Genomic DNA, 24620 nt, shown 5'->3' on the forward strand with positions numbered 1-24620 from the left:
ATTCTTCCATTGAAGGGCATCTAGGTTGTTTCCAGGTTCTGGCTATTACAAATAATACTGCTATGAACATAGTCGAACAAATGCTCTTGTCGTTTGCTAGGGCATCTCTTGGGTATAACCCTCAAACAAGCAAGCTGGGACTGCCTCCCCAGGGTCAGTGTGAGAAGGCATGGAGGTGCCCTGCTGTTAGTGGTGTCAGGGGGTGCAAGAGGACTGTGGGTGAGCTTTACTGCTCGCTGCTTGTTTATAATGTGTGAGTTGTCTTCCGCAAACCACTGCTGAACCTCGGTCTCTCTGTGGACCAGAACACCTGGCGACTGAGCGTGCTTGGAAGAACCCTAGGGAAGGCAGGTGTTTTTTAAGCACTGTGGTAATACTTAACCACGACTATTTTTTCCCTGACTTCCTCTTTTTTTTTTACTTGCTTTCTTTTGGTAGTAAAATGCAAAGACCCTAAATGTACATTTCAATACATGTTCGACAAATGGGTCCTATCTTACCATTACCCAGATCAACATAAATACTTCCTAGAAAATTCCCATCTCCTCCTAGTCAGTCTATACCCCCATGGCCCTGGTGGGGTTCCTGTTCTTGTAGATGTGTGTTGCCAGTCACCCCTTATATTTGAAGTTAGGCCAGCCTTCCTTAGCTTACATGTGGCAAGTGTGTGCTAATGAGTGTTACTATGGTCTTTTATGTATGGCAGTGTGCTTAAAATTTCCATTCTAAAATCTTTCTTTCTTTCTTTCTTTTAGAGGATAAGAAGGCCAAGAAAACCCGTAAGTTGTGCATTTGTTTATCTTTTTCTCATGACTTGTTTGGGCCTAGAGCTAACATTGAGAGCAAGAGATGACCTGCTTTAACAAAGGCTCTGCAGTGGCCCCGTCCTTCCAAATGTATGCTGTGAAGGCAGGCAGGCCTGAGCAGGGAAAGGAGGCCCAGCTGCAAAGGAGTAAGACAGATAAAGAGCCTTGTCTGGTACTTGTGTGGCCCTGACTGGTCAGACAGTGGGTGGAAGTTGACAGCCACCTTAGAAGGGAGGGGAGGTCATCCAGCCCTCTGTGATGTGCTGCTGTTTCACGTCTGTCTTCCCTCACCTCTCAGCAACTGTCCCCACTCCCAGCACTCCCTCACCCAACAAGCCCACCTTTGGAGCTCCCGGGCAGTCAATGGATTTTAAAACAACTATCCCTGATGGTGAGTTGTGCCCAAGCACCAAGGAGGTATCTGCCGTTTGTCCTGAGTTTGTCTTGAATACCACCCTCCGTTTCCTCTTCTAGCCCCACCCAAAGCCAACACCCCACAGCCAAACTTGACTGCGCTCAAAGCCAAGGTGCTCGAAAACTTCTTAGCCAAGTCTAGAGCCGAGCTTCTGGAGTGTGAGTAGCTTGGCCAGACGGACGGATGCTAGAGTGGGTGGGCATCCGGATGCGTGCATAAATGGGTAGATGGGTGGTTGGGCAGGTAGATGCTAGGTGGGTGGATGAACAGACAGAGGAGTGGGTGGTCCAAGCACCAGCGAGCGGCTAGTTGAATGGGTTGATAGATGATGCGTGTATTTGAGTGGGTGTTTGGAGAGACGAATGGTTGGATGGATGGGTGGATGTGTAGCTGGATAGGAGTGTGTATGAGTGGGTAGATGGGGAAGGTGGAGGGGTAGTTGGATGGGTGGATGGATATCTGGATAGGTGTGTGTATGAGTGGGTAGATGGGGAAGGTGGATGGTTAGTTGGATGGATGGGTGGATGGGTAGCTGGATAGGAGTGTGTATGAGTGGGTAGATGGGGAAGGTGGATGGTTAGTTGGATGGATGTGTGGATGGATATCTGGATAGGAGTGTATATGAGTGGGTAGATGGGGAAGGTGGATGGTTGGATGGATAGGAGTGTGCAAGTGCTTTGGGCCTCCTGCCATTGATTCCCTGGGGGGGGGGTGTTTTCTCAGATGCCGTTAAAGTCATCTTCGACTACAATACTGCCCACAACAAGGTGGTTCTGACAGACAACTACACCACCGCTTCTGTGGCCGAGGGTCTTCAGCAGTACCGCTCCCATCCCCAGAGGTTCACCTACTGTTCTCAGGTCCTGGGGCTGCACTGCTATAAGAAGGGCATTCACTACTGGGAGGTGGAGCTGCAGAAGAACAACTTCTGTGGTGTAGGTATCTGCTACGGCAGTATGGAGCGGCAGGGCCCCGAGAGCCGGCTGGGCCGAAACGCCAACTCGTGGTGTGTGGAATGGTTCAATAACAAGATCTCGGCCTGGCACAACAACGTGGAGAAAACTCTGCCCGCCACCAAGGCCATGCGGGTTGGTGTACTTCTCAACTGTGACCACGGCTTTGTCATTTTCTTTGCTGTCACTGAAAAGGTCTACCTGATGTATAAGTACAAGGTGGACTTTACTGAAGCCCTGTACCCAGCCTTCTGGGTCTTCTCTGTGGGTACCAAGCTTTCCATTTGCTCTTCTAAGTAGGCAAGCCGCTAGGCCAGGCTCAGCCTCAGGCACTTGGACTTGCTGAGGATCACTCAAGACTGGTCAAAACACCATAGAAGGGATTCTCCTAGGAGAATTTCTGAGTCCCCAACAGATAGGAGATTTGGCGGGGACCTGGGGAAGAGGCTGAGAGAATAAAAAACGGGGAGATTTGGTTCAGAAAGGGGTGGGGTGATTGTCTTGTGGGTGGGGAAGCATATCTACCTCCCGGTGCCCCTGAGGACAGGGTGACCCCCCCTCCCAGTGTTCTGGGAAATCTCTCAGGCTGCTAGCCACTTGGGCAGAGCTTCAGAGCACTAAATTGTTAGTGCTCCTGTTGTCTTTTTTTTTTTTTCGAGACAGGGTTTTTCTGTAGTTTTCCAGCCTGTCCTGGAACTAGCTCTTGTAGACCAGGCTGGTCTCGAACTCACAGAGATCTGCCTGCCTCTGTCTCCCGAGTGCTGGGATTAAAGGCGTGCGCCACCACGTTTTCTTTCAGGTGATGGATGTCTACTCTTTGGGTTAGCCTTCAGACCTTCGTGTTTTGATTATGCTCTAGATTTAAAAAAAAAAAGCCAGGTGTAGTGGCCGAGGCGTCTAGTTCCAGCACTTGGGAAAGCAGAGACAGGTGGATCTTTATGAATTCGAGACCAGCTTGGTCTACATAGTGAGTTTCAGGACAGCTGAAGCTACATGGTGTGACCCTGTCTCAACAAACAAACTAAACAAAAGCAAGCGAACATCCAGTTTTTGGGATCAGCATGTATATTATCTCTTTGGCACCAGGTATTGAATCTCGGACCGTCATATGCTCTACTTCTGAGCCTATCCCTACTCTGAGTTTCCATAGATTTCTTCCTCCTGGGAATCTTTTGTAGGTAAGGCTTCAAACTCCCATCTGAATCAGCTTGTGTCAATGAACCCTGATCTGGTTGGGATGGAATCTCTCCCTCTCCAAGGGCATCTCACCAGGGACATGTTGACTGTTTCCATAGAGCTGGAGGCCTTTCTTCCCATAGCCTGTGCTGGGAGTGGGGGTGGGGGAGCAGAACCCTGGCTGGATTCACAGGAGCCTGATGGCTTTGCTCTTATTCATGTCTTGCCTTGATTGCTGTCTTCAGCAGTAATGTCCCCTTCCTCCGAGTTGTAGATACTGGGCTGTGGCTGTACATGTCACCCTTTGTTAAGTGACCAGCCACACCTCATTCCCATACCCTACCGTCATGTAGATGGGATGCATGTGGTTGCTTTGGGAGCCATGCGAGATCACCCACTGAAGTGACTCGGGCCTGAAGGACCTGTGGGAGACAGCCATTTTCCTGTTTTTCCCTTAGCCACAGACTGTAGGCCCAGTGCTGAGTCCAAGACCCCTCACCTAACGTGGACCATTCTGCTGTCTTCCTCATTTGAGCCAATTCCAGATGCTCATAGAGACCAAACTATAGGTTAGGAAGACCTTTCAGGATAAGAAAAAAAAAACAAGGAGGGTCCAGCCGGTGGCTGTTTTCTCTGCGGTCTTTCATGCAATGAAAATAGCCCAGGCCACTAAAGGGCAGGGATGGATGACCGAAATCTCCCCTCCCTCCTTCTGTACTGACGTCAAATCCAGAACCTGTGAGGATTTGGCCTCTTGTGACAGAAGTCTAGCTCTCTTTCCTATGTGGGGAGCTCCCTCTTGTAAACCTTCCTATGAAGAGAGGTCACGATGGGGGGAGGTAGGGCCCCTAGACCTTTCATATGGATGGATACTTGAGAACATAGCACATCTCAGATCTAGTAATGGAATTCCAGGGCTCTCGGCATTGGCATTCCTGACAGATGTGTCACCTGTGTTCTCTCTCAGCGGAATGTTCTGTTCCCTGGGGGGCATCTTTGCAGAGGCCATGTCCCTGTACATGATATGTGGCCTCTGAAACATTTTTTTTGTTTTGTTTTTGTTTGTCTTTGCTACACAAATTCTTGGTGATCCTTCTCTGAATTTGAAGATGTCTACGCGCATCTTCGCCGATCTTCTGAAACAAAGCCTGTTTGCAACCAAATCAGACTTGGGAAACATCTAGGTTTAGAGAAGTAGAGGGTTCACTGAGGGGTCCTGCTTGGGCTCTTCTGCAGAAATGAGACCAGCAGTCAAGGCAATGTGCAGCTCAGGCCTGAAAGACATGTGTCCCTCTGTTTATGAGAGTCAAGCAGGCCGCCAAAGCCCAGAGCTGTTCGAGGTGCTTTGGAGTTGTAAGTGGAGGAGTGTACCCTTGCTGTCTGGTACCTTTCTGTTTGCAATGGCAAGACCTCACCTTCACCGCAGCCGTTTCTGTAATCCTGTACCTCAGGGTCCTGGAATGGACAGAAACTGTGTATTCATCTCACCCTTGTGCAGAATCGGGCAGGTGGGAAGGTGGAGGATGGATGGCTCTGGTCACCGCTTTTGTCATTCCAGCATGGTAGAGATCCCTAGCATGGGTGACAGGAAAACCCCAGGGTCCTGTAGACATACAGAACTTGCCAGAAATGTTGATGTAAAATCCTAGCTGGGTGCTGTCTCGGTCACTCCAGCATGATAAACTAAAGGTCAAGTCTTCGTATTATTCAGGACTGGCTGACTAGTCTTTAATTACTTGGAGATTGATTTTCAATCTGTTACTAATATCGATGTTATCTTTTACACCATTTACTTCTCTCTATTGATTTTAGTTAATCACTAATGTTTTAGCTGATGACTTCTTGAACGTAGTGTTTTAGAGGCGATTCATTACCAAGATAATCATCATAAACAGGGCAAGGCTGGCCATTCCTCACTCTGAATGCAGTGTAGTAGAATTCTGTGTCCCCTGGGGATTGAGGTGGGGTGGGGGGAAATGGTCCCTTACTCTGAAATCCACTGATGAGGTACCCACCCCCTGAAAGCTACTGCCCAGCGCCTCTGGGTGCTCAGGCTCCACTCCAGATCCCTTGAAGCCTACCGTCGTGTAGCAACGATTGCAGGGAACTTTGGGGAAATAATACTCAGAGAGAGGGTGTGGGGGCTTTGCTTCAAGATAATGTCAAGGTGGAACATGATTGAAAAGTAAGCCCCGTTTGAGTAAACAACAAGGAGAGATGGGAACCCCGGGCTTGTTTTCTTAATCTTCCTACTGTTGTTGCATAGGCTTGAACGTTTCTATCGTGAAAAGTTAAATAGCGAAATGCAAAACAGGCCAGACCAGAAGATGAACCCCGTTCGTGATCTTTGCTACAGAGGAATGGGTGTCTCAGGAAATGCTGGCTATTAAAGCATTTGGCTGGCCTTTGTCCCTGGTTTGGGGGCATGTGTCGGGGGTGTTAGTTAAGTCCTTGGAATTTCCTGAGAGGATGGACTGTCATTGTTATTTGCCTGCCTGGTGGGAGATGACCGAGGGTGGCAGCTGGCCAATATAAAGACCAGTTTGGTGATTGATTAGAGGGTTGAGGCACTGAGCTTGAAGGACCCCTCTAGGGGAGAAGAGAGAACTGGGGATTGAGGTGAGTCCAAGACCTCTGGGAATCCTGCCGGTAAATGATGGTTCAAATCCAGCCGTGGTGGAGACCTAGTGTATCTTCTCTGCAGATGGGCACACACAGGGCTGCGCTTCATTCAGGCTGATGCACTCTTGTCCTAGGATGGCCAGGCAAGGAAGCTCTGTGCTCTAGACCCTTCCAGACCTTGTCCTGTTTGTGTTTCTATGTTACTCCTTTTGATTCTTTTCATTCTAATAAAGTTAAAATCATAAATACAGTACTGTCCTGTCTTCTGTGAATTCTAGCAAATGACAAACGGTAGGCAGGTCACACCCACTCCCGGGATTTACAGTTAGTCAGCATTGTATGGAGCCCGAGGCCACCAAAGTGATGCTGGTGTCTGAGGCCAGACACCACAGTGGGGGACTGGGTCCCTTAACTTGGGGTGCCACATCTAACTCTTGGTGGCTGGCCTGGCCACTGTGTGCGGGACAGCAGTTGCTATTGGGACAGAGGTGATGGGACCTGCAAGCTTTGAATAAGCCCTGCTGGGCAGCCTGTCACACACAACACATTCTTTTTTGTTGTTGTTGTTTCTCAAGACAGGGTTTCTCTGTGTAACAGTCCTGAATGTCCTGGAACTCGCTTTGCGGACCAGGCTGGCCTCAAACTCACTGAGATCTGCCTACCTCTGCCTCCCAAGTGCTGGGATTAAAGGTGTGTGCCAACACAGCTCTGCTGAAACACACACACACACACACATTCACGTCCTTTTTAACAAACTACCTCATCTTCGATTTGTTTTGTATTTTCCCTGGGAATACCCACAATGTCAGTTAGAGACTCTTCGGAGATTCCACTTTGTTGTCATTTAGATAAAAGTCAGAATGGCAATTCAGTCGAGGCAAGCCATGCATGTGAGTGTGGGAATGTGCCCTGTGAGTGCAGGTACCCCCTTGAAGTCTAGAAGAGGTCTGGGGTGACTATGAGCCCCACTAACCAGGTGCAGGGGAGAGGAGGCAGAAGCCCAACTGCTGAGCTAGCTCTAACAGAATTTCATTTAACCCAGGCTTGATTCACTGTGAAGCCGAGAGGGACCTTAAATTCCTGATCCTCCTGCTTCCACCTCCCAAACGCTGTGAACAATTTGAAAGTTTTCTGTGGTCTAGTGGAGAGACTCCTGGCCGAGACTGTTGTGGTGGAAATAAGCGTATGTGAAAATGAAGGTTGAAGTTAGCCTTAACTACATCGGGAACATGGGGGAGGGTGTGAGACAGCCAAGCTGATAAGAGGAAGGACAGGCTTTGGGGGAAAAACAAGGCTGGTCTTGGCAGCTCCAGTGGCCTGGGGAAGTCCCACAACCTGCACTAGTCATTTTCACCATGCTCCATTCTCCCCTAAGACCTGGAATTGCGACAGACGGAACTGGTTGTAAAAACACCTTCTAAGAAAGCCCCCACCTACCCCAGGAAGACCATTCCAGAGGGGAGGTTGAGAAAACCAAGGAAGTTACAGCCACTTCCTGGGACCTATGTCCCCTGATGGTTGGAATGACCCTTGGCGGTGAAGCATCCCGGCAGCCACAGATAGACTGCTCCTGCTATACTAGGACTCAGCATTGCTCCATCATTTACATTGTGGTTTTAGTACCCATTCCCTTCTGTAGACATCACCGGAAGAAGCATCCTCAAAGGGAGACCTGGTTCACTATCATTTTAGTGAGTATACCACCCACCTCATGAATATTCAAAAACGGCTTCTTTAAAGAGCCGGCAGACTGGCTCAGAGGGTAAGGGGTCCTTGCTTTCAAGACTAAACGGCCTGAGTCCAATCCCTGGGTCCCACGAGGTAGAAGGACAGACTGCTTCCTGGAAGTTCGTCCTCTGATTTCTACGTGTGCACCCACACAGAATAAATAAATGTCAAAAACATCTTTACAGTCCTCAACACTGAGCCACTTCCGTGCGACTTTGGGCAGCTCACCCCAGTCTGTTCTTGGACTTGTTCCTTTAGCTTAGCTTTGTTTGTGTCACACAGTTCACAGGTTGAGAGCATTTGCTGCTCTTGCAGAGAACCAGAGTTCAGTGGCAGCACCCACACGGGCTCACAACCACCCGTATTTCCAGTTCTAGGGATCCAAGGGTCTTCTGGGCCTGTGTAAACACATGGTGCACACACACATACACTCAGGCACCCACACATATACATAAAAAAAAAATCAATCTTGGGACTGGAGAGATGGCTCAGTGGTGAGAAGCACTTGACTGCTCTTCCAGAGGTCCTGAGTTCAGTTCCCAGTAACGACATGGTGGCTCACAATCATCTGAATGGGAATCAGATTCCTTCTGCTATGCATGAAGACAGATCACGCATATAAATAAATACATGAATAAAGAAGTCTTTAAAAAAAATCTTAGGAAGAGGATAAAAGGCTTTTAAGCACAGGCGTTAGTCGGGGAAAGGTGCCTTGAAAAGAACGGTACACACCCAAGACATGGCTGTGAGCTTCTCAGGAGAGACCTGGGCTTAGTGTCAACAATAGCCAAGTGTATGTTTTTGGTGGCTTCAGAAGTTAGGTTGTTCAAAGTGTTTCAAAGGAACCTATTATTTCTAGTAAATCAGAGCCTGGGGTAATCCTGAAGTGCTCTGGGCAGGATTACAACAGAGATAAGACAAAGTAGTAAGTCCCAGCAAGGGAAGAGTTCTTACAGTGGCTGTCACAAAGGATTGTAAACAAAGTTTATAATCTTGTTTGTGAGGGTCCAACGAAGTTAGAGGGCAACTTTTCAGTTCAAAACACGCTGGGGTCCGGGGGTGGTGGCACCCGCCTTTAATCCTAACTCTTGGGAGACCAAGGCAGGCAGATCTCTATGAGCTCGAGGCCAGCCTGGTTTAAAGAGCAGATTCCAGGTCAGCCATGGCTACACAGAAAAACCCTGTCTCAAAAAAAAAGAAAGAAAGAAAGAAAGAAAGAAAGAAAGAAAGAAAGAAAGAAAGAAAACCTAGGCAGTAGTGGTGCCCTGCCTTTAATCCCAGCACTTGGGAGGCAGAGGCAGGTGGATCTCTATGAGTTCAAGGCCAGCCTGGTCCACAGAGTGAGTTCCTGGACAGCCAGGGCTCACAGTGAAACCTTGTCTCGAGAAACAAACAAAACAACAACAAAAGCACAGAAACTAAGTTCATAAGATACAAAAATTAATCAACGATTCTTTAGCAGAGCAAAGACCAATCTCTTTGGGCAGCTCATAAAAAGCCTGCACCCCAGTTCTAAAGAATCTGAAGCCCTTGTCTGGCTTCTCAGGGTACCTGCATGGACCCACACACAGCTGTATAGACACAGATGTAACCCCAGTTCTAAAGAATCTGAAGCCCTTGTCTGGCTTCTCAGGGTACCTGCATGGACCCATACACAGCTGTATAGACACAGATGTATGAGCATATGCACATAAATTAAAAATCCCTCTAGTTTCTCTGTAGCTTTGGAGCCTGTCCTGGAACCAGCTCTTGTAGACCAGGCTGGCCTAGAACTCACAGAGATCCGCCTGCCTCCGCCTCCCGAGTGTTGGGATTAAAGGCACACGCCACCACCACCAGGGTTTGTTTTTCTAAAAATAATTTATTTATTTTATGTACAGCAGCATTTTGCCTGCATGTGTGTCTGTGTGAGGGTGTCAGATCTTAGAGTTACAAACAATTATGAGTTGCCACATGGGTGCTGGGAATTGAACTCAGGGCCTCTGGAAGAGCAGTCAGTGCTCTTAACCACGGAGCCATTTCTCCAACACTAATTTTTTTTTTTTTTTAAATAAAAGGTTGACAACAATTTCTGTTGTGGTTTTCTCTTGAGGAATAAACACACTCCTAAATTTACTAAAGAAATAGAATGTGCCAGCTGTGCGGTCTTGCAGGGAGTAACACTCCAAGAAATGTAAACAGAAAGGTTGGGCTGGTCTGGGATGGCTGTGACTGCTGAGTAACTTTGAACTTTGTCCTATGAACCCAGCAGCACCTGCTGGGTGGGCCAGTTTCTAGTTCCCAATTTCTTTCCCGTTTTGAGTGACTCAGACGGAGTCTGACTACTTACTAGGCTTTGAGACCGATTTCTTAAAGGCACACTCTAGCCGTGCAGGGTGGTGAGGCCTCATCTGCCCCTTGTCTGGAGAAGGCAGCCAGCCAATCAGTAGGTCTGGATGACACTGTTAGGAGCGAGCAGTCTATACTGGGGGGAAAAGGGAGAATTTTAGAAGTGAGAGCTCCCAGTTTCTGGAGACTAAAAGTGAGTCAGAAGTCATGGCTAGGGTCCATTTTGCTGCTGTCCTGTCCCCTGTCGTTCCCCACTGCATCACCCCCGACCCTCACCTCGGCTATATTGGTATTTGGAACTAGGGTCTTGAACATGTTAGGCTAGCATACTCCAACTAGTGAATGACATCCCCAGGTCTGTTTTATTTTTGAAGCAGAGTCTCACTGATTTTTTTTTTTAGGCAGGCCTTAAACTCAGTCCGTAGCCCAGGCAGGCCTTGGACTTGTGAACTTCCTCCCTCAGCTTCCAGAACAGCAGGCACGACAGGCCTATGTCACCGGACCTGATTTTTTGTTTTATATTTTGGATTTCTCCCTTCCCATCAGGTAACTCCTTCTCTCTACTGCTAATGATGGCTGTGGTGTGTTGGGTAAGAACGGACCCCATAGGCTCATATATTTGAATACTTAATTATCCGGGAGTGGTTTGAAAGGGTTAGAAAGGTTAGGAAGTGTGTCCTGGCTCGAGGAGGTGTGTCACTGGGGGTGGGCTTTGAGATTTCAAAAGAGCCCACACTGCTACTATTAGGCTCCATCCCCTTTCTCTCTCTCCGTGTCCCTTTCCCTCCCTCCCTCCCTCCCTCCCTCCTTTTCTCCCTCCCCTCTCTGTTCTCAGATCAGGATGCAGCTCTCAGCTATTGTTCCAATGCCATGCTTGGCGCCATGTTTGCTTCCATGCTTCCTGTCACAATGATAATGGACTGACCCCGTGAAACTGTAAGCAAGCCCCCAATTAAATGCTTTCTTTCATAAAGGGTGCCATGGTCATGGCGTCTCTTCACAGCCAGAGAACAGGGACTAAGACAATGATCCTCTATTCCTTCTTAAAGCAACACCACTCAGAGGAAATCCCGGCTCTCACACCTCACTGTCAGCTGCTCTCTTTAGAACAGCTGCTTCTCCAAGTCCTGCCTGCCAGGCCCAGCCTTTGTGGGTCCCTGATGTGAATTCTGCCTTTGCCTCCCCTCACACAATGCCACTGCAGCCTCACAGCGTCAGAAGGGTGACTTTCTCATCCAGTAAGTTTGTCTGGAGGACTGCCATATGCCAGTATACAATGTATACAATGCCATATGCATTGTAACCATGCTAGGGAAAAAGCAGCCCAGGTCCATGTCTGGGGGTGGGGTGGGGCTCTGTATCCAACAGGGAGGTGTAGGGAAAGGTGGCTGTAAAGAAAACAGGCCAGACCGTAGCATAATAAATAGACGTGTGCTGCTCTAGCTAAGGCCCTGTGGACGACCTCTTTGCTGGGGTGAGTTCTTGAGTCCCCAGAAGGCAAAGCTGTGGGAAAACATGAAGGTTTGGAAGTGAGGTGTGTGTGTGTGCGTGGTGTGTTTAAATCCTGAGCTGTGGACTGGAGAGATGGTTCATCTGTTAAGAGTACTTCCTGTTCTTGTAGAGGACGGGACATTTAGTTCCCAGTGCCCACACCCTGCAGCGCACAAGTACCTGTGACTCCAGCTCCAGGGGATCCACCCGGTACTCTCTTGTGGCCTTCAGGGATGACTGTGCTCACGTGACATACTCCCTCACACCCGTCCACTCCTGTGCAAACATAAAATCATTGTCATCGTCACCTTTAACACTTGTGCTGAGGATGGCGGTTCATAATCGAAATCACAGCACTCCTCCTGCTGACATGGGGGTCCTGAGTCAAGGCCAGCCTGAGTTCATGGTGAGATCCTGTTTAAACACTACCATCATCCTCACGCTAAGTATGACTCTATCCAGAGTCCTAAGATAGAAGAGAAGTTAAGGTCCTCCCCGGTGTCGCCAGCCCATCTACTCTCCAGTGACACTGTTGGGGAGAGCACTGCCTTCAGTTTCTCGTGGAGAAAAATCTTCCCTCTCTAGGTGTCTGCTTTACCCATAGGGATCTTTCTTGCTGAGGATTTACAGCCCTCCACGCCATCAAGGCCTTTCCCAAGGCCTCTCAGAGCCCCTGGGAGCAAATTCCCACAGTTTAGAGCTTCAGTGCTCTAGAAGCTACAGCAGTGACACCCTCTCCACCCACATTACCCACTGGTGTCACAGCGTCTGAGAACTGCACTTATCAGATTTTGTAAGTGTCACATATGGCTCCTCTGAGGTCTCTTTGAGGTGAGGGAAGAGCCTTTGTCCTGACCATGGCTCCTTGCTGGTTGATGTTCGCGACTCCTTGGTGCGCACCCAACCGAATTTTGCTTTCTTTTATTGGTCATCATTAATAACCTGAGCTGTCACCTCCACCACTGAGGGGGAGTCTTCTCCACTGCTGTTCTTACTGTAGCGCTGTGATCGCCCCGCTAGATTAATAGTGTACCTGGTAACGCATTTCCTCTTTCTGCTGTTTTGTGTTCTCAGTCACCACCCAGCACTCTCCATACACATGGTGCCAGGATACTGCTCACGGCAGTGCGCCCATCTTTCTTTTTTAGTTATTATGTTATGTGTGTCCCTGTTTCAGCTGCATGTATGTGTACCACATGCACTTCGGTTGCCTGCAGTGGCCAGAAGAAGGTTTTGGATCCCCTGAAATTGAAGTTACGGATGATTGGGAGCCACTGTGTGGATGCTGGGGGTCAAATCCAGCTCCTCTGCAAGAGCAGCCAGTGTTTTTGGCTGCCATGGCAACTCTCCAGCCTGCCCCTCCTAAAATTTTTTTTAAAAAAGGTTTTGACATTTCTTTTGTGTGGTGTGTGCATTTTGCATATGTGGCACTGAGCATGTGTAAAAGCCAGAGGACAACTCATCATATTTTTGTAAAATTACATTAATTTGTGTTGGAGGGGCATGATGCCAGGGCACATATGTGGTCAGAGGACAGCTATGAGAAGCAGTTCCCTCCTTCCACCTGACTGCTCGTCGGAATCAAACTCAGGTTATCAGGCTCAGTGTTACGTGTCCTTACTCATTGGGCCGGTTTTGTCAGCCTGTTTTCGTTGTTTGTTTGTTTTTCAAGACAGGGTTTCTCTGTGTCGCCCTGGCTGTCCTGAAATTCACTCTGTAGACCAGGTTGGCCTCAAACTCAGAGATCTGCCTACCTCTGCCTTCCAGTGCTGGGATTAAAGGCGTGTGTCACCACCTCCCTTGAGACTCTGTTTTACCCAGTAGTCCTAGCTGAACTGTAACTTAAGACAACCCTCCTGCCTTAGCCTCCTGAGTGCTAGGATTATAACCATGAGCCACCATGCCCTGGTGGAAAACCCAGCTTTTAAAAATAAGGAACGGTTTCATCTTAAGAACTCTCAGTCTCAAGGCAGGGCGGTTCTGGGTTGATTCAGCATGTGTCAACTCTACGTAACAAACAGAGCAAACATGGAGAAGAAAACAGGTGTATTCTGCTCCTGAATCTTCGATGTGTGCAGTTTGACATCGCTGGGGTAGCTTGAAGGCTGGAGGCTAGAGCAGTCCTTAACCTGCTCCCCCCCCCCCCGCACTACCCACTAACGTGTGAACTGGGACCCGCCCATACATCTGTTCGCTCTCCTTGCAGCAGGCAGATTTTGTCCATGAGAGACTGAAGAAAGGACTGGAATCCAAGGGCAGCTGTCACAGCAGAACCAGGCAGAAGCTGGACCACTTTTTACAATGGCACCTCAGGAGACTCTGTGCCACACTGGCTGCAGTCTCTTCATTAGAAGTAGCCAAGTAGGGCTGGTAGTGTACTCAGTCAGTTTGCTTGACAAGTGTGAAGTCCTGGGCTCCATCCCCAGCACAGTGTAAGATGGGCAAAATGGTAAAACTTGCAATACTAGTGATCTGGAGGTAGAAGCAGGGGTCGGAAGTTCAAGGTCATCCTGCTATGTCAGCTAGTTTGAAGTCAGCTTGGGCTGTGTGAGACTCTGTCAAAAAAGAAAGAAAGGTGGGTTGTATATATTCATAGAGAGGAGAATTTGATTCACTTTTGATGGGAGTTGTGTCAACACCGTATGGGGTAGGTTCTGCTACCCCACTTTGGAGATAAGAAACAGGCTTAAGAGGTCTTTCTTGAACCTAGGAAACATTGTGCCGGGTGTGAAAGGACAGATACGGGATGGTCCTCGTGTTCATTAATTTTCTAATTGCTGTTACAAAACAGTAGAGAGACGAAACTTCCAAGAAAAAGGGCTTATTCAGGTACACGGTTCCAGAGGTTTACTTCATCATGGTGATGAGACTTGGCGACCACTCCAGCATAGCAAAAGAGTATCACTGTAGCTCCTCAAACCTTGGTAGACAGAATTCTGGGAGCTCAGATGCGAAGCAGGGCTGGGAGGCAATGCTCAAAGTCCCTACCCACAGTGACTCATAGCCACCAGCTAGTCCATCTTCCCCAAAGGTACCATAATTTCCAGGAACAGCCAGAAGCTGGAGCCATGTTCAACACATGAGCCTAGGGGGGACATTTCACATTCAAACCGTGACAGTCCTCTTTAGATGAGGTTCCTGCGACTTCATACAGCCGGAAAGTAGAATGGTGGACTCAGGGAGGAGTGGGAGTGGGGAACCATTGTTTGATGGGTACAGAGTCCTGATTGGCTTATTGGGGAAGTTCTGGAAAGGGATGACAGTGATATTTTCCCAACTTTGTGGGCTTATTGCAAACAATTGTTTTATATTTTTTGGAATAATTAAAACAGGGCCAGGGAGAGGTAAAGGTGATTGCCGCCAACCCTGATGACCTGGGTTCGATCCCTGGAACCTGCAAGGTGGAAGGAGAGAACTGACTCCTGCGTGTTGTCTTCCCATCTCCACACATGCAGGCACGCGCATGCAGGCACACACATGCAGGCACATGCATGCAGGCACGCGCATGCAGGCACACACATGCAGGCACACGCATGCAGGCACGCTCATGCAGGCACGCACATGCAGGCACACACAGGCAGGCACACACATGCAGGCACACACAGGCACGCACATGCAGGCACGCGCATGCAGGCATGCACATGCAGGCACACACATGCAGGCACGCACATGCAGGCTCGCACATGCAGAAGCTAACTAAATGTAAATACAGCCTAAACAATTGATGTGTTTCCTTAAGCATATTTTGCCACAACAGCAACAACAAAAGGAATGGCAGATAATGTTAATAATACTGCATATATGCATTTTTCAAAAATGGCCAGTGCCTCTCTCTGGTCCCACTAGCTTCTCACCTTTCCACGTCTCCATGAAGAGGCAAAGGCTACCTCCTCCTTGCGGAGTCTGGGTGGGCCTTTTGTGGAAATGCCACTGTAACTTCTGAGGCTGTCACCTGAGAAGACAGGATTTCCCTCCATAGCTTGCTTCTCCAAGTGGTTTTCTTGGAATTGGGAGCCCACGCTGTGAGGAAGCTAAGGCAGTGTAGTAGGACATTTTCCCTGCCGCTAGTTCTCAAATAACCACTCAGAGACTTAGATTCATTATAAACACTCAGTTGCTAGCTCAGGCTTATTACTAGCTAACTCTTGCCTTTTAAGTTTGCCCATATTCCTCATTTATGCCTTGCCACATGGTGGTCCCTTTATTAGCATGGCACGTTCATCTCCTGCTCCCTTGGGGTTTGCTGTTGACGCCTGACTCTGCCCTTCTTATCATCATTAGGTTGGTCACCCCACCTATCCTTCCCGCTTAACTACTAGCCAATCAGTGTTTTATCAAACCAATTTGAGTGACAAATCTTTACAGTGTACAAGAGGATTATTCCATAGCAAGGCAGCCTCTCATAGAGGTCAGAGGAGGTTGTTTTGGAATCAGCCAGTATCACCTGCCTGAACCTCAGTCTTTGGGTGGAGCTGGGGGGAAAGTATCACCCCAAAAGCACCTTGCCGTCCCCCTACCAAAAAACCCCCGTAACTACTAAGTTTTCAGGTAATTAATAACACAGCTGTTGTATCTGTTACTTTGGTATCACTGTGACAGAAAGCCTGTCGTTAACACAGGAGGGTTTGCTTCCGCTCACAGTTTCAGAGGGGCTCAGTTCAGGAAGGCCAGGAAGGCATAGCGGAATTCATCATTTCACTGGCACCTCACGTCATGGCGGAGAAGGAGGCAGAGTGAGCAGCCTTCAAAGGCTTGCCTCTAGTGATTCCCTTTAACCAATTAGTTAGGTCCCTGTCCTAATGGTTTCACAGCTTCCCAAAGACATCAGCTGGAGAACACGCACACCAGCACGCGAGCCTTTGGGGGACATCTCAGATGGAAACCACGACAGGTGTTGTGGAGGCAAGACCTCAGGACTAGAGATGACTCTCAAACGGCCAGTCCTCACCACCAAATGTGCACGGGGCACACAGTTCTGCCCAGCCACAGGCACTTGCCCATAAATGTCCCCATTATCTGGACAGTCCCTCTAGTTAAAGCCAAGCTTATCTGCAGTTTCTGGAAGCCCAGCCCCCATGTGTGGGGGAGGGTTCACCGCGGAGTCATGGTGACCTTGCACATACTCAGGTGAATTCCAAAGGCAGTTTATCGAGTCTTGGCAGCACATCCTGTGATCTTCCTGGATGTGGGAGGCTGGGTGCCTTCAAGGAACTTTCAGGAGTCCTTCTGTTAGCTGTCATAGCTGTGTGGAGAAGCTATCAGACAGGTTCTCATTTCTCAGGGCTTCTGGGAGGTGGGAGGAAGTGGGGGAGCTTCCTGCCCAGGCTTCTCACAGCAGAGCTTTCTAATACCAGAAGCACCTTCTTTTTTTTTTAATATTTATTTATTTATTATGTATACAATATTCTGTGTGTATGCCTGCTAGAAGAGGACACCAGACCTCATTACAGATGGTTGTGAGCCACCATGTGGTTGCTGGGAATCGAACTCGGGTCCTTTGGAAGAGCATGCAATGCTCTTAACCGCTGAGCCATCTCTCCAGCCCCAGAAGCAACTTCTTAACCCACTGCTCAACCACGATTGTGGTCTTCAGGCCCCTTGAACTTCCGGCCTCTTCTGGTGTGTAAGACAAAATTCAAGGAAATCTGGACTCTTTGGTTTAGTTTTGTGTAGGCAGGGTCTCTCACGAAGCCCAATATGGCCTCAAACTCGGTAGGTAGCTTAGGATCACCTTGAACTTCTGATTCTCCTGCCTCCAGCTTTTACTGCTTATGTAAACTGCCGCATCTGCCATGCGTATCTGCTAAGCTACACCCCCCAGCCTTGGATTATTCTATTTGCTCTCTATAGAAGTAATAGTATATTTTTATCGTTACTTTCTTATTGCGCTGATTTATTGTATATGTATGGGCCTGGCCTATGCATTCATGTAGAAGTCAGAGGACAACTTTTAGGAGCTGCTTCTTGCCTTTGTTTATTAGGTTTTGTTTTTCGAGGCAGGGTTTCTCTGTGTAGCCCTGGTCATCCTGAAACTCTCTCTATAGACCAGGCTGGCCTCAAACTCAGAGATCTACTTGCCTCTGTCTCCCAAGTGCTGGGATTAAAGGTGTGCGCCATCATATGCCAGTTTAGTTCTTAACTTTGTAATAGAGTCTTATTCTGTTACTTTATGTGGGTCCTTGGGATTGAATTCAGGTTATTAAGCTTGGTGGCAAGCACCTTTACTTGCTCAGCTATGTCACTAGCCCATAAGTGATGGTTTAAAATTCAGAGTAGCCATCAGTATGGCGATTTCTCAGAAATTTAGGAAACAACATTCCTCAAGACCCAGCAATATGGGCTGGAGAGATGGCTCGGTGGTTAAGAGCACTGGCTGCTCTTCCAGAAGTCCTGAGTTCAATTCCCAGCAATCACATGGTGGCTTACAACCATCTGTAACAAGATCTGGAGCCCTCTTCTAGTGTGTGGGCATACATGGAGGCAGAATGTTGTATACATAATAAATAAATAAATCTTTTTTTTTTTTTCGAGACAGGGTTTCTCTGTGGTTTTGGAGCCTGTCCTGGGACTAGCTCTTGTAGACCAGGCTGGCCTAGAACTCACAGAGATCTGCCTACCTCTGCCTCCCGAGTGCTGGGATTAAAGGCATGCGCCACCACCACCCGGCAATAAATAAATCTTAAAAAAAGAAAAAGAAAGTTGCAGATGACTTAAAAAAAAAAAAGACCCAGCAATACCACTTTTGGGTATACACCCAAAGGATGCTCAATTGTGTCACAAGGACATGTGTTCAACTATGTTCATAGCAACATTGTTTGTCATAGCCAGAACCCGGAAACAACCTAAATGCCCCTCAACTGAAGAATGGATAAGAAAAACGTGGTTCATATGCACAATGGAGTGCTACAGAGCAGAAAAAAAATAATGACAGCTTGAAATTTGCAGGCAAATGGATGGATCTAGAAAATATCATATTGAGTGAGGTAACCCAGAGCCAGAAAGACAAATATCATATATACTCACTCATAAGTGGCTTTTAGACATTAAGCAAAGAAATTCACAATCCCAGAGAACCTAGACAACAATGAGGACCCTAAGAGAGACATTCATGGATCTAATCTACATGGAAAGTGGAAAAAGACAAGATCTCCTGAGGAAATTGGGAGCATGGGGACAATGGGAAAGGGTTGAAGGGGAGGAGAGAGGGAGGGGAGCAGAGAAAAATGTAGAGCTCAATAAAATCAATAAAAAGTAAATAAAATTCAGAGTGGCTCCTTGTAAGTTTACTGACTCAATCATCCAGGCCTTGGCCTTGGCTGTGTTTGTGTGATCTGACATTCTGTGCTTCTGTTTCTATCACATATGTGTGTGCACAAGAGTTATTGAACAGATCCATTCTTCCAAGGCTCAAGCTCCCCCCGCCAAAGCTTCCCCTTGGAGACAAGGTCTCATGTCAAACCAAAGCTGCCTTCAAAGTTACTGTGTAGGTGAGGATGAAATTGAACTTCTGACCTTCTTGCCTCTCTCTCCCCAGTGCCGAGATTGCAATGAATAAACGAATGAATGATGAATGAATGAAGATGTCATGGGCCATGCCAGGGGACCAACAGGCGGCATTGGAACTCATGACATGGCCTGGTGGACAGCGAAGCTTTGTCAAGGGAGCCTTGGAGAGGCAGAGCCCCGAAGACTATGTGTCCTGAGGACCTCATGCTGTTATTGACTATAATTCTGCTTATCACCCTTGAGGTCACCACGTCCCTCACAATCTATGAGTTGTATGAAAACTCTCAGGGGTCTCTAGCCCCTCCCTGGGCAGTGTTACTGGTACTTACAATAATAGTGACTTTTTCTAAGCATTGCTGCTGGGGCAGATTAGTGACTCCATCCCCAGCCTTAGAAAAAATTTGGACATGTAGATTGTTAGTAAGGTTAGGCTAAGGTGTATTTATTAATGACTTTGATGTAGAAAATCTTAGGGGACGATTTAACATTTAGAAAGGCAGACGTTTGTTTGTTAGTTGAGCGAGGGACTCATTGAGGTCAAGGAACAAGAGCAAAGGTGGCCCGGGTATTACTAGCTGACCACGTGCCAAAGGCGATGATTAATTCCTTGTTCCCATTTTTACCCTCAACTTCCTGTAATAAAAAACTGTGGATGAGTCGGAATGCACCCTGAAGATTTAAAGTAGAGATGACTGTTTTTTATATATAAGAGTTTAGATTTGTGATTCTTTTACAATTTTTTTTATAAGATTACCTTTTGGGATAAATAAAATGATTGATCCTTTCTTTGTAATGGCAAAATTCAGCCTGCCAGTAGAAGAACTGATTGAGAAAAATACCTTGTGTGTGTGTACACTTTGTTAATCTGTAACAAGTTGCCTAGACATGAATGTATGTGGGTCCTTGGGAATAATTTATTTTTCACCTGTAAAATATAGAAAATGTTTAATCATGTAAAGGAAATGAGAAACATGTTTTTTTTTTTAACTTGTATTCATTATAATCATTCAATTGAAAAACAGAATGTAACCACATCGTACTTTTTATACTGCTTAAAAGATTCTAATGCGGTATAAAAGCAGTAAGGGAAAAAAAAGTAAAGATAGAAAATGATAGACCCTGAAGGTGTGTGTGTGTGTGGGTGTGTTTACCCTTTTTGTTGGCCCCAGAGAATTGCGTTTTGTTCCCTCAGATAAGAAAGTCAATTGAGTGATTAGTCCGCAGACTCTGCGTCTCCCCTTCTATTTTCGACCTGCTGCAAGCTGGGCTTTATAGCAGCACAGATGTCAAAACATTCTCCTCCCTGGTTATCTGCTACCTCCCCAAATTCATGGCCCATTGAGCCTTTGCTAGTACCCTGCTCTTCCTGCTGTCTTGTCCAGTAGCTAACAAATGACAAATCTTCGGATTTGAATTTATTAGGTTGTCATCTCCTTCTAGGCTCGGGCTAGGTATCACTTTCCTTTTCCTGCTCTTCTGAACCCAGAGGTTCACTTGCTGTTTCTCTGTGGGCCTGTCGATGAGTCAGCGCAGAAAATGACTGGAGGCAGCAGAAGCTGACTGGTCAGAGCAAGTTCACTGCACGGCCAGCACGTATTGACCCTGTGTGGCACTCCTGGCTAGAGCTGCTGGGATTTTCTTTCCTTGTGTTTGAGACAGGGTCTTACTATGTAGCCCTGTTGCCTGGCCTCAAGCTCACAGAGATTCATCTGCCTCTGGGTGAGGTGGGATTAAATGTGTGCACTAGCCAGGCAGTGGTGACTCAAGACTTTAATCCCAGCATTTGGGAGGCAGAGGCAGGCGGATCTTAGTGAGTTCGAGGCCAGCCTGGTCTACCAAGGGAGTTCCAGGACAGTCAGAACTGTTACAGAAAAACCCTGTCTTGAAAAAAGCAAAACAAACAAACAAAAAACTCCAAAACACCAAAACCAAATAAAAAAACCAACCAAACAACCAACCAACCAAACCAAATTAAAACAACAACAACAACAACAATAACAACAACAAAAACCCCCAAGCCGGGCGGTGGTGACGCACGCCTTTAATCCCAGCACTCGGGAGGCAGAGGCAGGCGGATCTCTGTGAGTTCGAGACCAGCCTGGTCTACAAGAGCTAGTTCCAGGACAGGCTCCAAAACCACAGAGAAACCCTGTCTCGAAAAAAACCAAAAAAAAAAAAAAAAAAAAAAAAAAAAAAAAAAACCAAAAAAACAAAAAAAAAAAAAAAAAAAAAAAAAAAAAAAAAAACCAAAAAAAAACCCAAAAAACCCAAACCAAAACAAAACAAAAAAACCCCCAAACATGTGAACTATCATGCCAGGCAATGAAAATCTGTATTTTTTACATTTATCTAGTGCATGGTGTGTGTGTGTGTATGTGTGTGTATGTGTGTGGTGTGTGTGAACCACAGCACACAGGTGGGAACAGAGGACAACTTATGGAGGCCACTTTCTTCTGCTTCCGTCTTGTGGGCCTTGGGGATCAAACCCAGGCCATTAGGCTTGGCATCAAGCGTTTTTCACCTGCTGAGTCATTTTGCCGGGCCAGTTCCAGTGAAGTCCCCACAGAATTTTGCTTTCTGGTCTGGGGAGATCTGGGATTCTCTCAGTTGGTAAAGTGCTTGCCACATGAACCTGAAGTGAAGAGTCTGTCCCATCGCATCCTTCAAACGCATGTAAAAAAGCTGGGTGTGGTTGGGGAAGTGGAGACAACAGATCCCTCAGGCATGCTGGCTACCCAGCTATCTGGTGAGGCACCCCCCCCCCCCAACTCCCTGGTTAGTGAGAGACCCTGTCTCAAAAGACAAGGGGACTGTGCCTAAGGAAGGGTACCTAGGACTGAGGTTACCCTTTGGCCTTCACACACATCTGCACTTGCATGTTAGATGTACATGCACACATATGAACGTGCAACATACATACAAATACCAATTCCTGCTTTGTGGTATATCTGTGAGACAGTGGCGAGAGGAAAAAGGAGTCTTAGTTAACTTTTAAAAAAATTGTCTGTGTGTGTATGTTTGTGCATGGGTTTGTACACATGAGTGCAGAGCCTTTGAAGGTCACAAGAGGCATTGGAACTCCTGGAGCTAAAAATTACAGGCAATTTTGTGCTACCCTGGTGTGGGATAATTCTGTATTCTGTCAATCATATTTTAAATAAATGCTGATTGGCCAGTAGCCAGGCAGGAAGTATAGATGGAACAACCAGACAGGAAGTAGAGGTGGGGCAATGAGGAGAATTCTGGGAAGGAGGAAGCCCATTCTTCTCCAGTCCTCTCAGACACCTAAGAAGCAGGGGGTGTGACCTACCCTGCTGAAAAAGGTACTGAGCCATGTGGCTAACACAGATAAGAATAATGGGTTAATATAAGTTATAAGAGTTAATAAGAAGCCTGAGCTAATGGGCCAATCAGTTTATGATTAATGTAGAATTCTGTCTGGTTTCTTTGGAACTTACTGGCTGTGGGAACTGGGCAGGACAGAAACCCCAACAAGCAGGTCCAATCTGAGTTACACTACCCAATCTGAGTGCTGGAAACCAAACTCTGATCCTCTGCAATTACCTGCTCTTAGCTGTAGAGTCATCTCTCCAGCCCTGTCTTAGTTTGTTTCACCTGTCAACTTGACAACCTGGAGGCATCTGAGCAGGGTGTCTCACCCAAGGGGCTTTCCAGGTGGGATTGGCCTGTGAGCATGTCTGGGGGCTATCTTATTAATTGATGTTGGAGGACCCAAGTATTAGCCCCAGACAGGTGATCCTGAACTGTGTAAGAAAGCTATCTGAGTATAACATGGCCTGTGAGCAAGCTAGCAAGCGCCTCTTCGCCTTCCACGATCTCTGCTGTACTTGTTTGGTTGTGAAGTGAGTCTTTTTTTTTTTTTTTTTTTGGATTTTTTGAGACAGGGTTTCTCCGTAGTTTTTTGTTCCTGTCCTGGAACTAGCTCTTGTAGACCAGGCTGGCCTCGAACTCACAGAGATCCGCCTGCCTCTGCCTCCCGAGTGCTGGGATTAAAGGCGTGCGCCACCACCGCCCGGCTGAAGTGAGTCTTTTGACTGGAGGTGATGCTACGTGGAAGAGCAAGCAGGCCTACCTCCAAGTTCTTGCTTAAGTTCTCTCTTTTAAAAAATGATTTTGTTTTCACTTTATGTGCTTTGGTGTTTTGCCAGCATGCATGTCCTGTGAGGGTGTTGGATGCCCAGGAACTGGAATTATAGGTGGGTGCTGGGAATTGAACCCCGGGTCCTCTGGAAGATCAGTCAGTACTCTTAACTGCTGAGCCATCTCTCCAGCCCCTTGCTTAAGTTCTTGCCCTGAACTCTACCAATGAATTCCATCCTGTAAGCAGAAATAAATGCTGTCCTTGCTTCTGGTTACAACAAACAGAAAGAAACCCTCACAGTTACAATAGTCAGCTGTGAAAGCTAGAAACCCCTCACCAGCCAGAAGATGGTGTAACTTAGTTGGGGAAAAAGAGAGGCCCAAACCCACTGGATTTCAGAGTCATAAGACTGTGTGGTCAGGGATTCCAATCTATGCAACACTGTCACGGAAATAAGTTCACACGAGAAAGATACGGACCACCACTCCAATGGATTGAGTCCTTTAATTGTTTTGGCCCGTGGCCGAGAGTGGGGCCAATACCCCAGTGTCTCTTGGCGTAGAAGCTCCAGGGCAGGGTTTTTACAAGCAAAAAGCACAATTATATCAATCTTGGATGAGGGTCAGAGTAACCCTGCGGCATTTGTTTTGAGAGAGCCTAATTATTTCAGACACAGCATGGCAATTAATTTTGATTTATACCTTTTCTGTTATGTTAGTTTACATTTGTTCACATAATCGTTACTTATTTTGGTTAATGTGTCTGGACCACGGTCAGGGTCATCGAAATCCCAAAATGTGTTGCCAAGGCAGACCTGGCTGTCAGGGGTTGGGGAGTAGAGGGCTGGCAAGTGTGTACACAGACTCAAAAGTGGAGTCAGGACAACTCAGTATGCCATTAACCCTTCTGAGTGTCATGATTTGGGAAACAGGAGTTAGATCTGTTCTGTTGATACCATTGGATATTTTGGAAGGGACAAAAAATACTTGACTGAGATTGCTTTATGGATGAGATGCTCTATGGAGGCTAGCGTACCACTTGACTGGGATAGATGGTGTGTTTTATACGCTCTAGTTCACATAGTACCCTACTTATCTGGGTATAATAGATATATATTTTTTTGAGATAGGGTGTCAGTTCATAGCTTTGGCTGGTCTGGAATTCATTCTGTAGACCAGGCTGGCCTGGAACTCATAGAGGCCCCTGTTTGTTTCCTAAATGCTGGGATTACAGGTGTGCAATACCACGTGCAGCCCTGCTTTTGCCCTTCCTTAGGTTGGCAGTCAGTCAACTCCAAGATCTTTCTGTCTCCATCTCCTGAAGGCTGAGATTACAGGAATTTGGGAGATCACACCAGGCTGTTATGTGGGTGCTAGGATTCAAACTCAGCTTCTCATGGTTGTGTGAGTGCTCTGGAGAGCCCTCTCTTCAATGCCATTTAATTACAATTCTAACGGAAGGGGGCGAAGCCAGGAACAACTGGGCACTCGCAT

The 24620-nt window shown here is 47.2% G+C and overlaps 1 protein-coding gene across 2 annotated transcripts in view; it reads left to right on the forward strand.

Moving 5' to 3' along the window:
* Positions 1-2828, forward strand: part of Trim25 (tripartite motif containing 25) — a 20920-nt gene extending 18092 nt beyond the window's left edge. The window contains exons 6-9 of one of the 2 annotated variants that reach the window (XM_005350516.2): positions 756-779; positions 1105-1197; positions 1281-1379; positions 1945-2828. In XM_005350516.2, coding sequence (XP_005350573.1) covers positions 756-779; positions 1105-1197; positions 1281-1379; positions 1945-2474 — 746 coding nt within the window. In that variant the 3' untranslated portion in view covers positions 2475-2828. The remainder of the gene's footprint in view (positions 1-755; positions 780-1104; positions 1198-1280; positions 1380-1944) is intronic. The other variant, XM_026780121.1, reaches the window with a different exon arrangement.
* Positions 2829-24620: the final 21792 nt, after the last annotated feature.

This window comes from Microtus ochrogaster, chromosome 7 (assembly GCF_000317375.1).
Source record: "Microtus ochrogaster isolate Prairie Vole_2 chromosome 7, MicOch1.0, whole genome shotgun sequence".
Classification (NCBI taxonomy): Eukaryota; Metazoa; Chordata; class Mammalia; order Rodentia; family Cricetidae; genus Microtus; species Microtus ochrogaster.